We start from the raw sequence: 12,471 nt of genomic DNA on the forward strand, positions 1-12,471 counted from the left end.
GATGCTGCTTCTAAAGGAAGCTTATTGAGGAAAACACTGGCAGATGCATGGGAGATCATTGGTAATATGACAGAGAGTAATATTGGGTGGCCTGATGTGAAGAAGGAAAAGAAGGCTGAAGTTCTAGAGATTGATGCTTTAATGGACTTGAATGCAAAGATTGACGCTCTGACACACCAAGTGGCACTTATGAAAGTAACGCCAACAACTCAAGTACAAGGAAATCTGCAAGAAGAACAACAGTTGTTTGAAGTTGAAGCGGCTAATTTTGCAGGAAATAAAGGACGACAGCCATACAATTCATACAACACCACCTACAATCAGAACTGGCAGAGCCAACTTAATCAAGAGGTGTAGAAGCCGAGCTTTGAGTAGATAATGATGAAGTACGTGGCTGGTATAGAAGCTCGGCTACAGAATCAGGAAGCTATGCTGCAGAAGTTGGAGACTCAGATGGCTCAGACAGCAACCCAACTGTCTACTCGTCCTACTGGAGCTTTGCCGAGTAATACTGAACCAAATCCCAAAGGCATGAATGCTATCATGGTCGTGACTCAAGCACAATCTGAAAAACCTAAGCAGACGGACGAAGAAAAAACTATGGAGGGGCCGAAAAATTCAGATTCCAAGAAGGATGCGCGTGCTGAAAATTCCTCCATGGCAGGTAAGAAAGGTAAAACTTCAAAATTTGAAGTTAATGCTGATGTTGATATTTCTACTTTACCTTTCCCCCATAGAGCTAAGCTGTTATTGTTTGATTTTCAATTTAAAAAGTTTCTTGAAATTTTCATGAAACTGCATATTAACATACCTTTTGCAGATGCATTAGCTCAGATGCAAAATTATGCCAGATTTCTGAAGGACTTGCTGAAAAACAAGAAGAAATTGAATGATATAACGCAAGTCACAATTAATGAGGAATGCTCGGCTGTACTTCATAATAAGCTCCCACCAAAGTCTCACGATCCATGGAGTTTCTCCATACCTTGTCATATTGGAAAATTTTCAATTGATAATGTTTGTGTGACTTAGGGTTGAGCATAAATTTGATGCCTTATTTACTGGCTAAGAAATTAAGTATGGGGGTGATTGAACCTACTACCTTCTCGCTTAAGCTTGCAGATCGCTCTGTCAAATATCTTAGAGGGGTAGTAGAGAATGTATTAGTTAAAGTGGATAAGCTAATTTTCCCTGTTGATTTTGTCGTTCTTGATATGGATGAGGATTATGAGGTTCCTATGATTTTAGGTCGTCCGTTTCTTGCTACTAATAGGGCCTTAATTGATGTGGAGAAATGGGAGTTAGTGTTGCAAATAAATGATGAGAAAGTGGTTTTTAATATGCTGCAGTCGGTTAGAGATAATCCAATTGGAAAATCTTGCTTTGCGATTGACGTTGTTAATATTTGCGTGGAAGATTTTTTGCAGGGAAATGACAACAATGATGCCGTGTTGCTGCCACGAGATCATAAATCGCATACTAAAGTAGTTGGAGGGAGCCATGATAAAGCCAGGCATACAACCACGACAGTGGATGATCCGCCATGAAACTAAAGAGGAATATAGTCGGGCTATAGACTATAAATTTAGCGCTGACTGGGAGGCAACCCAATGTTCTTACCTTGCTTTTTAGTTTCTTTTTGTTTAGTTTCGTTTTTATTTTTATTTTATTTTGCTTATTTTCCATTCCAGTTCACTGTGCCTGCCGTTATACCCAGCCTACTGCTACCATCTCAACTGATATAGCCGAGGAGAAAACGGACGAATTTATAACCAGGGGAGTGTTGTTTTGTTTTTATTGTGTTTATGTTTGTCTTTGAATTTGTTCGTTTTGCATTTTGTTCATTGTTTCTGAAGCATTGAGGGCAATGCTTTGGATAAGTAGGGGGGGGGGGGGGGGGCGGTGGTGGTGGACTAGATTATTTCATTGTTTGTTGTGTTTGTTTGCATTTAGTTTGTTTTTGTTGTTGTTTGCATGTGTGAATAAGTAGGATGAGGAATGGTATTCAATGATGATGAAGTTGAGAAAAAATTGATTTTTTGGTGAAATTTTTTGCTCTTGATTAGATATGAGAAACCGGAGGTTGCTAGTGAATATTATTAATCATGCATGTTAGAGCAGTGAAGTGTAGCGATATCATTGATGATGTAAAATTGATTTTTTGGTGAAAATTTTTGCTCTTGATTAGATATGAGAAACCGGAGGTTGCTAGTGAATATTATTAAGCACACATGTTAGAGCAGTGAAGTGTAGCGATATCATTGATGATGTTTGTGTCTATTTGACCATTGCACGACATTAGGTGTTTAGTGATATTGATTTTGTCCTTTGAATTTCAATGATTTTCTGACATTACACTTATGATCTTAGGCGCACCTAAATTTTTGAAAAATTTTAATTGATATGAATATTTGAAAACAAATTAAATTCCATCCGGGTCATGAACAAGTAATTGAAATCCTAGTTACTTTGTTCTTGGCTAAGTATGCAGATTAAATGAGGTTAAGAAACGTAAAATCTAAAATTTGAAATAAATTCAATAACGATTCCATCCAGGCTTGGTTAATGATTCAAATTCTAATCATTTTTCCATTGCTAAGTTTGCGGGTACAATGAGATTGTGGCTCCATCCAGGCTATAAACGAGAGGATTAAAATTCAAATCCTATCCTAGTTATAGATAAATTTGCGGGTAATTATTGGGGTTTAAGAAAAATCGGATGTAAAATCCGAAGGTGCGTAATTTATCTCAAGGGAGGTGTTTTTGTGTTGGAGGTTGTTGAGAGGAAGGGACACTTGATTGTAAAATTTACACTAATATGTCATAAGTCGCTAAGCAGTCATAAAACAGATTCTTGTTAAGTTGCATGTAACTGTAATAACATGGCACTCGCACATTCACGCTAAACCGATGGTGTATTATGGAAAATCGAGAGCATGTGTGATTTTATCTGGTGCAAGTGACTTCTCGGAGGCTAATTTCCATGAATTTTTCCTACTTTGTTTTTGTTGTGTGTTTGTTAATCATATGTCTTGCTCGAGGGCGAGCAAAAGTTAAGTAAGAAGGTGTTGATGAGTGCATTTTGTTGGAAAAAACTGGCGAGTTCCCAGACCAATTACGATTGATACCCGGTGCAGCGGAAGTTTAAAATTTTTCATGGAACGTTTCCATGGTGTGGGTATCAACCATACATCGATTGAATTACGTGTGTGTAAAATTTAAATAACAATTAAATAAATTTTACCTCAAATCTCGCAACGAGATTAATGGACACCAACAGAACAATTCTGCTCTTGTTGTCTCTCCCTGGAACCGATGAACGCCTTCAATCAGGTCCACGAACAGAGGTTTAATCCCTCTGATAGATTGCACTAGAAAATCTATCAGAAGTTTTCTGCGAAGAGATTACACGAATCTGATTCGTTATTCCTGACCGCGATTCAAAATCACAGACCGGAATTTTCTCGGGCAGAGCAAAGGGAGGGGACGGCCGAAAACGTTTTTGAGAGAGAAGGGTTTCGAAAATCCTGTCTCAAAAATTATGACCTGTTGTGTGTAATTTCTGTACTGAAATAACTTATTTATAATGCAGGCCACTAACACCTTAGGGCCCATTAATCATAAGCTGGGGCCCGACAAGCAAAGCCCGCTCGTTCAGAAATTAATATAAAATTCATCGTGACTCCGATTGATGAAACGATTTCACCAATGTGCACAGAAACCATTTCTGCACGTTTTAAAGTCAAAATAAATTTTCCTGAATCCGAATTCAGTGGTTTCCAAAAATGTCCATCCCTATGTCATTTTAGGAAACCCTACTCCCTTACTCTTAATTAAGAAGTCCAACTCCTTAGTTCATTAAATTTAACTCTTTAAATTTAACTATCTCAACGGGGATTAAAACTCCATTACACTGTGTGACCCTCAATGGTTCAGGGATACAGCTAGCCGTGGGCTCACAACTCCTTGTGACTCGGAACAACACTTTCCGACTTGCCCAACGAATCATGGTAAAGCGCCTAGCAACATCGCCCCATGATTCCCTAGGTATCACTGATAGTGCCTACAAGAACCAGTAGATTTTGGTTAACGTACAGTACGGTCCCTTCATCCATATATCCCGATCGAATCAACAACCATTGGTATATCGAGAGTCGCTCAAGATTCGATAACTATGCAATGCATCTTGAAGATCAAATTAGTGACATCGCATGTGCTACTAAGAAACCATTTCTTAAATCACATCAAGTACTCTGGCCAGAGATTTGTCACACTAATATCTCCTCAGATCGCATAGGATATCCACACTCGCAAGTATGTGGTGAATCCTTGACAACAATGCATTGACTCCTATATGTGTCGTAACTGTACCCAATCTCGACACCTGATGACCCCTCAGAGTCGGTAAACGAGTCAAAGCACAGTACTAGCATATAGAGTCTCCATGATGTTTCAAGTCGTAAGGACTAATGGTGTACAACCAAAACCGCGGACTTTATCCACTCGATAAGTGATAACCACTTGGAAAGTCCGGATAGGGTAGTTCGACTATTCATCCTATGAATATCCATTTGCATGCTTCGAACATCTCCATGTTCCCTACCAATGAAACGTGGTACTCCGCATCGCAAATGCTAGTCTCAAACTCGAGCGATCCTTATCCTTATTATCGGACGGCTCAATCGACTAGGAACGGTTTTAGAATATACAGTGACTATAAGATGTATTTCATGATAGACATCTCCATGTTCTACCACATCTTACATACACTATAGTATATTCAAGGTCTTTATCAAAACAACAATAGTATATCACAATATAACAATATGAAGTAATATAAAGTCATTGCCATAAAAGTGTAAATAATATTAAACAAAAGATTGTTTATACAAAGAGTCAACAAAGCCCATAGCCACACAGTTGGCTCACTGGGCACCCACTCTTACAATCTCCCACTTGCCCTATAGCCAACTAGTCATACTACGTAGACCCATTGCTTCGCGATGTTTGTCAAACAATGGTCCTGGCAAAGGCTTAGTAAGTGGATCAGCGATATTGTCTGCAGAGGCCACTCGTTCGACACTGATGTCTCCTCTTTCCACAATCTCCCGGATTATGTGGTATTTCCTCAGTACGTGTTTGGATCTTTGATGAGACCTTGGTTCCTTTGCTTGAGCAACGGCACCCGTGTTGTCGCAGTACACCGGGACTGGACCAACAAATTCAGGAATGACGCCCAACTCTTGGACGAAATTCCTCATCCAAACGGCCTCTTTAGCAGCAGCTGATGCTGCAATGTATTCAGCCTCAGTGGTGGAATCCGCTGTGGTGTCCTGCTTGGAACTCTTCCAAGAGACAGCACCGCCATTGAGCATGAACACAAATCCAGAGGTTGACTTCGAGTCATCCACATCACTTTGGAAGCTAGAGTCGGTATAGCCTTCCAGTTTGAGTTCTCGTCCTCCATAAACCATGAACATATTCTTAGTCCTTCGCAAGTACTTAAGAATGTCCTTCACGGCTTTCCAATGCATCTGACCAGGATTAGACTGATATCTGCTCGTGACACTCAGAGCAAATGCTACATCTGGTCTGGTAGATATCATCCCATACATGATACTACCTATAGCTGACGCATATGGTACATGTGTCATATTCTCTATCTCTGCATCAGTCTTGGGACACATAGACTTGGATAGAGAAACTCCATGACACATGGGTAGATGTCCTCTCTTGGACCCATCCATTGAAAACCGTTTCAATATGGTATCGATGTAGGTTGATTGAGTGAGTCCTATCATTCTCTTAGATCTATCCCTATAGATCTGTATCCCAAGAATGTAGGATGCCTCACCCAAATCCTTCATCGAAAATCTACCTGATAACCATATCTTTGTTGACTGCAACATCCCTACATCATTCCCAATGAGTAGGATGTCATCAACATAAAGTACTAAGAATGTCACCGCATCCTTAACTACTTTCTTGTACACGCAAGGTTCCTCCGGGTTCTTGATGAAACCAAAGTCTTTAATTGTTTCATCAAATTTCTGGTTCCAACTTCTTGATGCTTGTTTTAGACCATAAATTGATCTCTGAAGCTTGCATACCTTATGCTCGCTTCCCATGGATGTGAACCCCTCAGGCTGCTTCATATAGATTTCTTCCTTAATGTCTCCATTAAGAAAAGCAGTCTTCACATCCATCTGCCATATCTCATAGTCATACCATGCAGCTATGGCAATTAGGATTCTTATGGACTTGAACATTGCAACTGGTGAAAAGGTTTCGTCATAGTCAACTCCTTGCCTTTGAGTATAACCTTTAGCCACCAATCGCGCCTTGTAGGTCAATACCTTACCATCAGGCCCAAGCTTTCTTTTGTAGATCCATTTACACCCTATTGGAACAATTCCATTGGGAGGATCCACTAAAGACCAGACTTGGTTAGTATGCATCGAATCCAATTCAGACTGCATAGCTTCAAGCCATAAATTCGAATCCGCATCAGAAATTGCTTCCTTGAAGCTTCTTGGATCACATCCAATGTCGGGTTCATCTTGACCCTCTTCAAGAAGAAGACCATATCGAACTGGAGGTCTAGAAGTCCTCTCGGATCTTCTAGGTGCAGGCGTGTCCAGCAATGGTTCCTGAGGTGTGGGATCGTTATTTTGTATTTCGGGTTCTTCTCGAACTTCTTCGAGTTCCATCATCTCGCCTTTCTTATCCAATAAGAACTCCTTCTCCAAGAAGGTGGCATTCCGTGAAACAAACACCTTTGTTTCAGCAGGATAATAGAAATAATATCCGATTGAATTCTTCGGATACCCCACAAAATAACACAAGCTGGATCGACTATCCAACTTATCTCCCACTGTCCGCTTCACGTAAGCAGGACATCCCCAAATCCTCAAGTACGAATACTTAGGAGCTTTGCCATTCCATAACTCGTATGGTGTTTTGTCCACTGCTTTAGTGTGGACGTTATTCAACAACAATACCGCCGTTTCAAGCGCATAGCCCAAAACGAAGGTGGAAGCTCAGTGAAGCTCATCATGGATCGAACCATGTCCAACAAAGTTCGATTACGGCGCTCCGATACACCATTAAGCTGTGGTGTCATAGGAGGAGTCCACTGAGAGAGAATCCCATTCTCTTTTAGATAGTCCAAAAACTCGGTACTCAAGTATTCTCCACCTCGATCCGATCGAAGTGCTTTAATACTTTTACCTAGCTTGTTTTCTACTTCAGCCTTGAATTCTTTGAACTTTTCAAATGCTTCAGACTTATATTTCATTAAATATAAATACCCATACCTAGAATAATCATCAGTAAAGGTAATGAAGTAGGTGTGGCCATGTTGAGTCCCTACTCTAAATGGACCACAAACATCTGTATGGATCAAATCCAACAGATTTTGACTACGTTCAGGCTTCCCCTTAAAAGGAGATTTAGTCATTTTCCCTTTTAGGCAGGATTCACAAGTAGGTAGAGAGTTAATATCAGACATATCAAACATGCCCTCTCCCACTAGCTTGTTCATCCTCCTTGAGGAAATATGACCTAGTCTAGCGTGCCAAAGGTTTGCCGGGTTTTGACTATCGATTTTCCTTTTGTTTGTTGTTGCCGGTTTGTCAATACAATTCACTGGAACGTCTTTTAGTTTTAAATTGTATAGATCGTTTTCAAGTTGTCCATTTCCAATTAAACATTCATTCTTGTAAATATTGCAAATCCCATTCACAAAATTACAAGAATAACCATCTCTATCAAGTATAGAAATAGAAATAATGTTTTTAATTAAATCTGGCACAAATAAAACATCTCTCAACAATAATTTAAAACCGTTCTGCAAAAATGTCTCCTATAGCTTTGGATTTATCTCTGGAACCATTCCCGAGCCTTGACTGGGTCTCACCCATCCTTAGCCTATTACTTCTTGTCATCATTTGCAACTCATTGCAAATATGAGATCTACATCTGGTATCCAATACCCAAGAAGTAGTATTAAGAAAAACATTTTAATGTAAAACATACCCTTTGCAGTTCGCAACTGCTTGAGGTATTCCTTGCAGTTACGTTTCCAATGACCGGGTTTCTTGCAATGATGGCAAACTTGTTTAGACTTGTCCAATTTTGCATGTAACATTTGGCCTTGAGATCATGGTCCAACCATTTCTCTAGTTCGGCCAACCTTTCGGCAGTTACATCAGCCGGGGCTGTTTTCGGAGAAGCCTTTTCTAACACTTTAGAAAATCTTTTCCGAACTTAGGACAATCTTAACTTATGGAATCATTCTGTATTGTTTGCGTCAATAAGTTTGTTTTGTTGGAGAACAGAAGCATGTGGATTACTGAGATAAAACAGACAATTATCGATGATTGTTTAAATAATTTACTAAGACATAAAATTGGCGAATTTTATTTTATGAATCTCACTCCCACTATTTTAACGATTTCACCACCCTCTAGTGAAAACGGGAAACTTTTTCCTTAGTGAGAACATGGAGTCCAATTGACAAACTTATGGTCCCGAATAATATCAGCCAACCATAATTCTCAAAAGGTAGAGCCCAATTGCTTCCAAAGAAACCCCCATGTGTTTACCTCATGTCCAATAAGGGCCCAATAATATGACGCCGTTTAAAGTGACATGTCAAGATGACCCATCAATATTAAGTTGTGATGGACGGTCGCCATGTGGATCCCCCAATAATATGAGCCGATCCCATGGGAGTTCCACCCAACTTACAACATTTGTCGATCCAATGTACAGCTTTCCGACGAACGGGCCCCCCCAATAATATGAGCCGGACCGTATCCGCGGGTAGCATCACATACATTGACCGTTGATGGAAGGTAGGAACATTTAAACAATATTTAAATTTCCTTTATTTATCTTGATATAAATTTTAAATCATATTTAAAATGAGGGATTTTATTTATAAAAATATTTGTCTCATCATTTTTAATTTATTGCATGCATTGCCGGATTCACGCAATTTATGTCTAAACATGCATACAATCATAATATCACATATTATATAGGATGATCGATTCCATTTCTAATTGACCCGTGGTTGCCAATCACGGGTCTTAGTCCAATCCTAGGTAATATGCAGTATGCAAATGCAATCCTATTACATATGCTTCCAATTTACATTTCTTCAGTCTTCATTGTCTGCTGGACCCACCATCTTCAAATCTTGATCTCCCACTAAATCTAATGTATTTACAATTAAATAACAATGACAAGTAGGGGATACATTTTTAGGGGGTGGGAACGGGCTATAAACCAAGCCCACTTTTATTACATATGACATTCATATCGGGCCATAAACCAGGCCCATTAATAAAACCAACAATAATAAAGACAAAATGTAAATTCCTAACATACACCTACAAAATTGGTCATGGCAATCGATCATCCTTATCCAATAACATTTAATTCAAAATTAATTTATTGGATAACATGCTGTGGCAATTCAAATTTAAACAAGATAAAATCATATTTTATATATAAAATCACATTTCACATATAAAATCATATTTTATCTCCATATCAAATAAAATCATATTTTATCTATAAAATCCAATTTTACAAATAAAATCATATTTTATCTAATATATCATAAGATCATATCTTATCATCAATTGTACCAAAATAATTGATTTCAAAATTCAATTTACGGATAAAATATTAAAATTTTCCAAAAATTCAAATTTATCCAAAATCAATTTTAAAATTTACGGATTCGAACAATTCGATCCAAAATCTCGTGAACCAATCAAAAACAATTTTTGACCGGACCAAAAATAAAATTTTAAATATTAAAATTAATAAAAAATTAAAAATTAAAATTTTTCCCGCGGGCCACCCGGGACACTCCCGGGTCGGCCCGCACCCGGGGCGCGGGCCGGGGGCAGCCCGGCTGCCCCCTTAGGGCAGCGCCTGGCGCCGCCCCTGGGCGGCGCCGTGCGGTGCCCTGGGCGGCGCCGAGCGCCGGCGCTGCGCAGGGCGGCGCCGAGCGCCGCCCCTGGGCAGCGCCGAGCGCTGCCCTGCGCAGCGCACAGCGCTGCCCTGGGCGGCGCCGTGCGCCGCCCTGGGCGGCGACGGTCGCCGCCTTGGGCGGCGCTGTGCGCCCCCTTTGGGCGGCGCGGGCAGCAACAATTGCTGCCCCACCGGGCAGCGATCCAATCGCTGCCCGGGTTTTGCCCCGAAAAAATTTTTTTTTTTTTTATTAAAAATATTTATTTTGTTTCATAAACCGAGACTCAAAAATTTTGTACAATTGATTATTCAATCGATTGATCTGAGCAACCTGGCTCTGATACCACTGTTGGAAAAAACTGGCGAGTTCCCAGACCAATTACGATTGATACCCGGTGCAGCGGAAGTTTAAAATTTTTCATGGAACGTTTCCATGGTGTGGGTATCAACCATACATCGATTGAATTACGTGTGTGTAAAATTTAAATAACAATTAAATAAATTTTACCTCAAATCTCGCAACGAGATTAATGGACACCAACAGAACAATTCTGCTCTTGTTGTCTCTCCCTGGAACCGATGAACGCCTTCAATCAGGTCCACGAACAGAGGTTTAATCCCTCTGATAGATTGCACTAGAAAATCTATCAGAAGTTTTCTGCGAAGAGATTACACGAATCTGATTCGTTATTCCTGACCGCGATTCAAAATCACAGACCGGAATTTTCTCGGGCAGAGCAAAGGGAGGGGACGGCCGAAAACGTTTTTGAGAGAGAAGGGTTTCGAAAATCCTGTCTCAAAAATTATGACCTGTTGTGTGTAATTTCTGTACTGAAATAACTTATTTATAATGCAGGCCACTAACACCTTAGGGCCCATTAATCATAAGCTGGGGCCCGACAAGCAAAGCCCGCTCGTTCAGAAATTAATATAAAATTCATCGTGACTCCGATTGATGAAACGATTTCACCAATGTGCACAGAAACCATTTCTGCACGTTTTAAAGTCAAAATAAATTTTCCTGAATCCGAATTCAGTGGTTTCCAAAAATGTCCATCCCTATGTCATTTTAGGAAACCCTACTCCCTTACTCTTAATTAAGAAGTCCAACTCCTTAGTTCATTAAATTTAACTCTTTAAATTTAACTATCTCAACGGGGATTAAAACTCCATTACACTGTGTGACCCTCAATGGTTCAGGGATACAGCTAGCCGTGGGCTCACAACTCCTTGTGACTCGGAACAACACTTTCCGACTTGCCCAACGAATCATGGTAAAGCGCCTAGCAACATCGCCCCATGATTCCCTAGGTATCACTGATAGTGCCTACAAGAACCAGTAGATTTTGGTTAACGTACAGTACGGTCCCTTCATCCATATATCCCGATCGAATCAACAACCATTGGTATATCGAGAGTCGCTCAAGATTCGATAACTATGCAATGCATCTTGAAGATCAAATTAGTGACATCGCATGTGCTACTAAGAAACCATTTCTTAAATCACATCAAGTACTCTGGCCAGAGATTTGTCACACTAATATCTCCTCAGATCGCATAGGATATCCACACTCGCAAGTATGTGGTGAATCCTTGACAACAATGCATTGACTCCTATATGTGTCGTAACTGTACCCAATCTCGACACCTGATGACCCCCTCAGATTCGGTAAACGAGTCAAAGCACAGTACTAGCATATAGAGTCTCCATGATGTTTCAAGTCGTAAGGACTAATGGTGTACAACCAAAACCGCGGACTTTATCCACTCGATAAGTGATAACCACTTGGAAAGTCCGGATAGGGTAGTTCGACTATTCATCCTATGAATATCCATTTGCATGCTTCGAACATCTCCATGTTCCCTACCAATGAAACGTGGTACTCCGCATCGCAAATGCTAGTCTCAAACTCGAGCGATCCTTATCCTTATTATCGGACGGCTCAATCGACTAGGAACGGTTTTAGAATATACAGTGACTATAAGATGTATTTCATGATAGACATCTCCATGTTCTACCACATCTTACATACACTATAGTATATTCAAGGTCTTTATCAAAACAACAATAGTATATCACAATATAACAATATGAAGTAATATAAAGTCATTGCCATAAAAGTGTAAATAATATTAAACAAAAGATTGTTTATACAAAGAGTCAACAAAGCCCATAGCCACACAGTTGGCTCACTGGGCACCCACTCTTACACATTTTGTATGCATTATTTTGTGATATTTTTATGTCTATTTTTTGTGCATTCATATTGTTTTTATGTGTTTTAGTGCATATGTGTGTATTTCACTCTTGGTGTGAAAAATAATCGCAAGCGTACGAGTGTCAAGTTTTAAAATAGTGATAAAATAAGATATCGATCTCACAGGGAGTAATTTGAAAATAATCAGTGCATGTAAATAAAATAGTCTAAACTTTATCTAGAAAATCAATATTTGAGAAATTTGCCGAAAAATAAATAAGCA

The 12,471-nt window shown here is 39.6% G+C and overlaps 1 protein-coding gene across 1 annotated transcript; it reads left to right on the top strand.

Moving 5' to 3' along the window:
* Positions 1-1,079: 1,079 nt before the first annotated feature.
* On the top strand, positions 1,080-1,547 carry LOC140870862 (uncharacterized). Its single transcript, XM_073273269.1, has one exon. It carries the CDS (start codon positions 1,080-1,082, stop codon positions 1,545-1,547), a length of 468 nt encoding a protein of 155 aa, XP_073129370.1.
* Positions 1,548-12,471: the final 10,924 nt, after the last annotated feature.

The sequence above is a fragment of the Henckelia pumila genome, unplaced genomic scaffold (genome assembly GCF_033568475.1).
Source record: "Henckelia pumila isolate YLH828 unplaced genomic scaffold, ASM3356847v2 CTG_270:::fragment_1, whole genome shotgun sequence".
NCBI lineage: Eukaryota > Viridiplantae > Streptophyta > Magnoliopsida > Lamiales > Gesneriaceae > Henckelia > Henckelia pumila.

Bases quoted from the DNA above. Each gene is read 5' to 3' on its own strand.
- LOC140870862 (XM_073273269.1), top strand. From the start codon at position 1,080: ATGGGGGTGATTGAACCTACTACCTTCTCGCTTAAGCTTGCAGATCGC.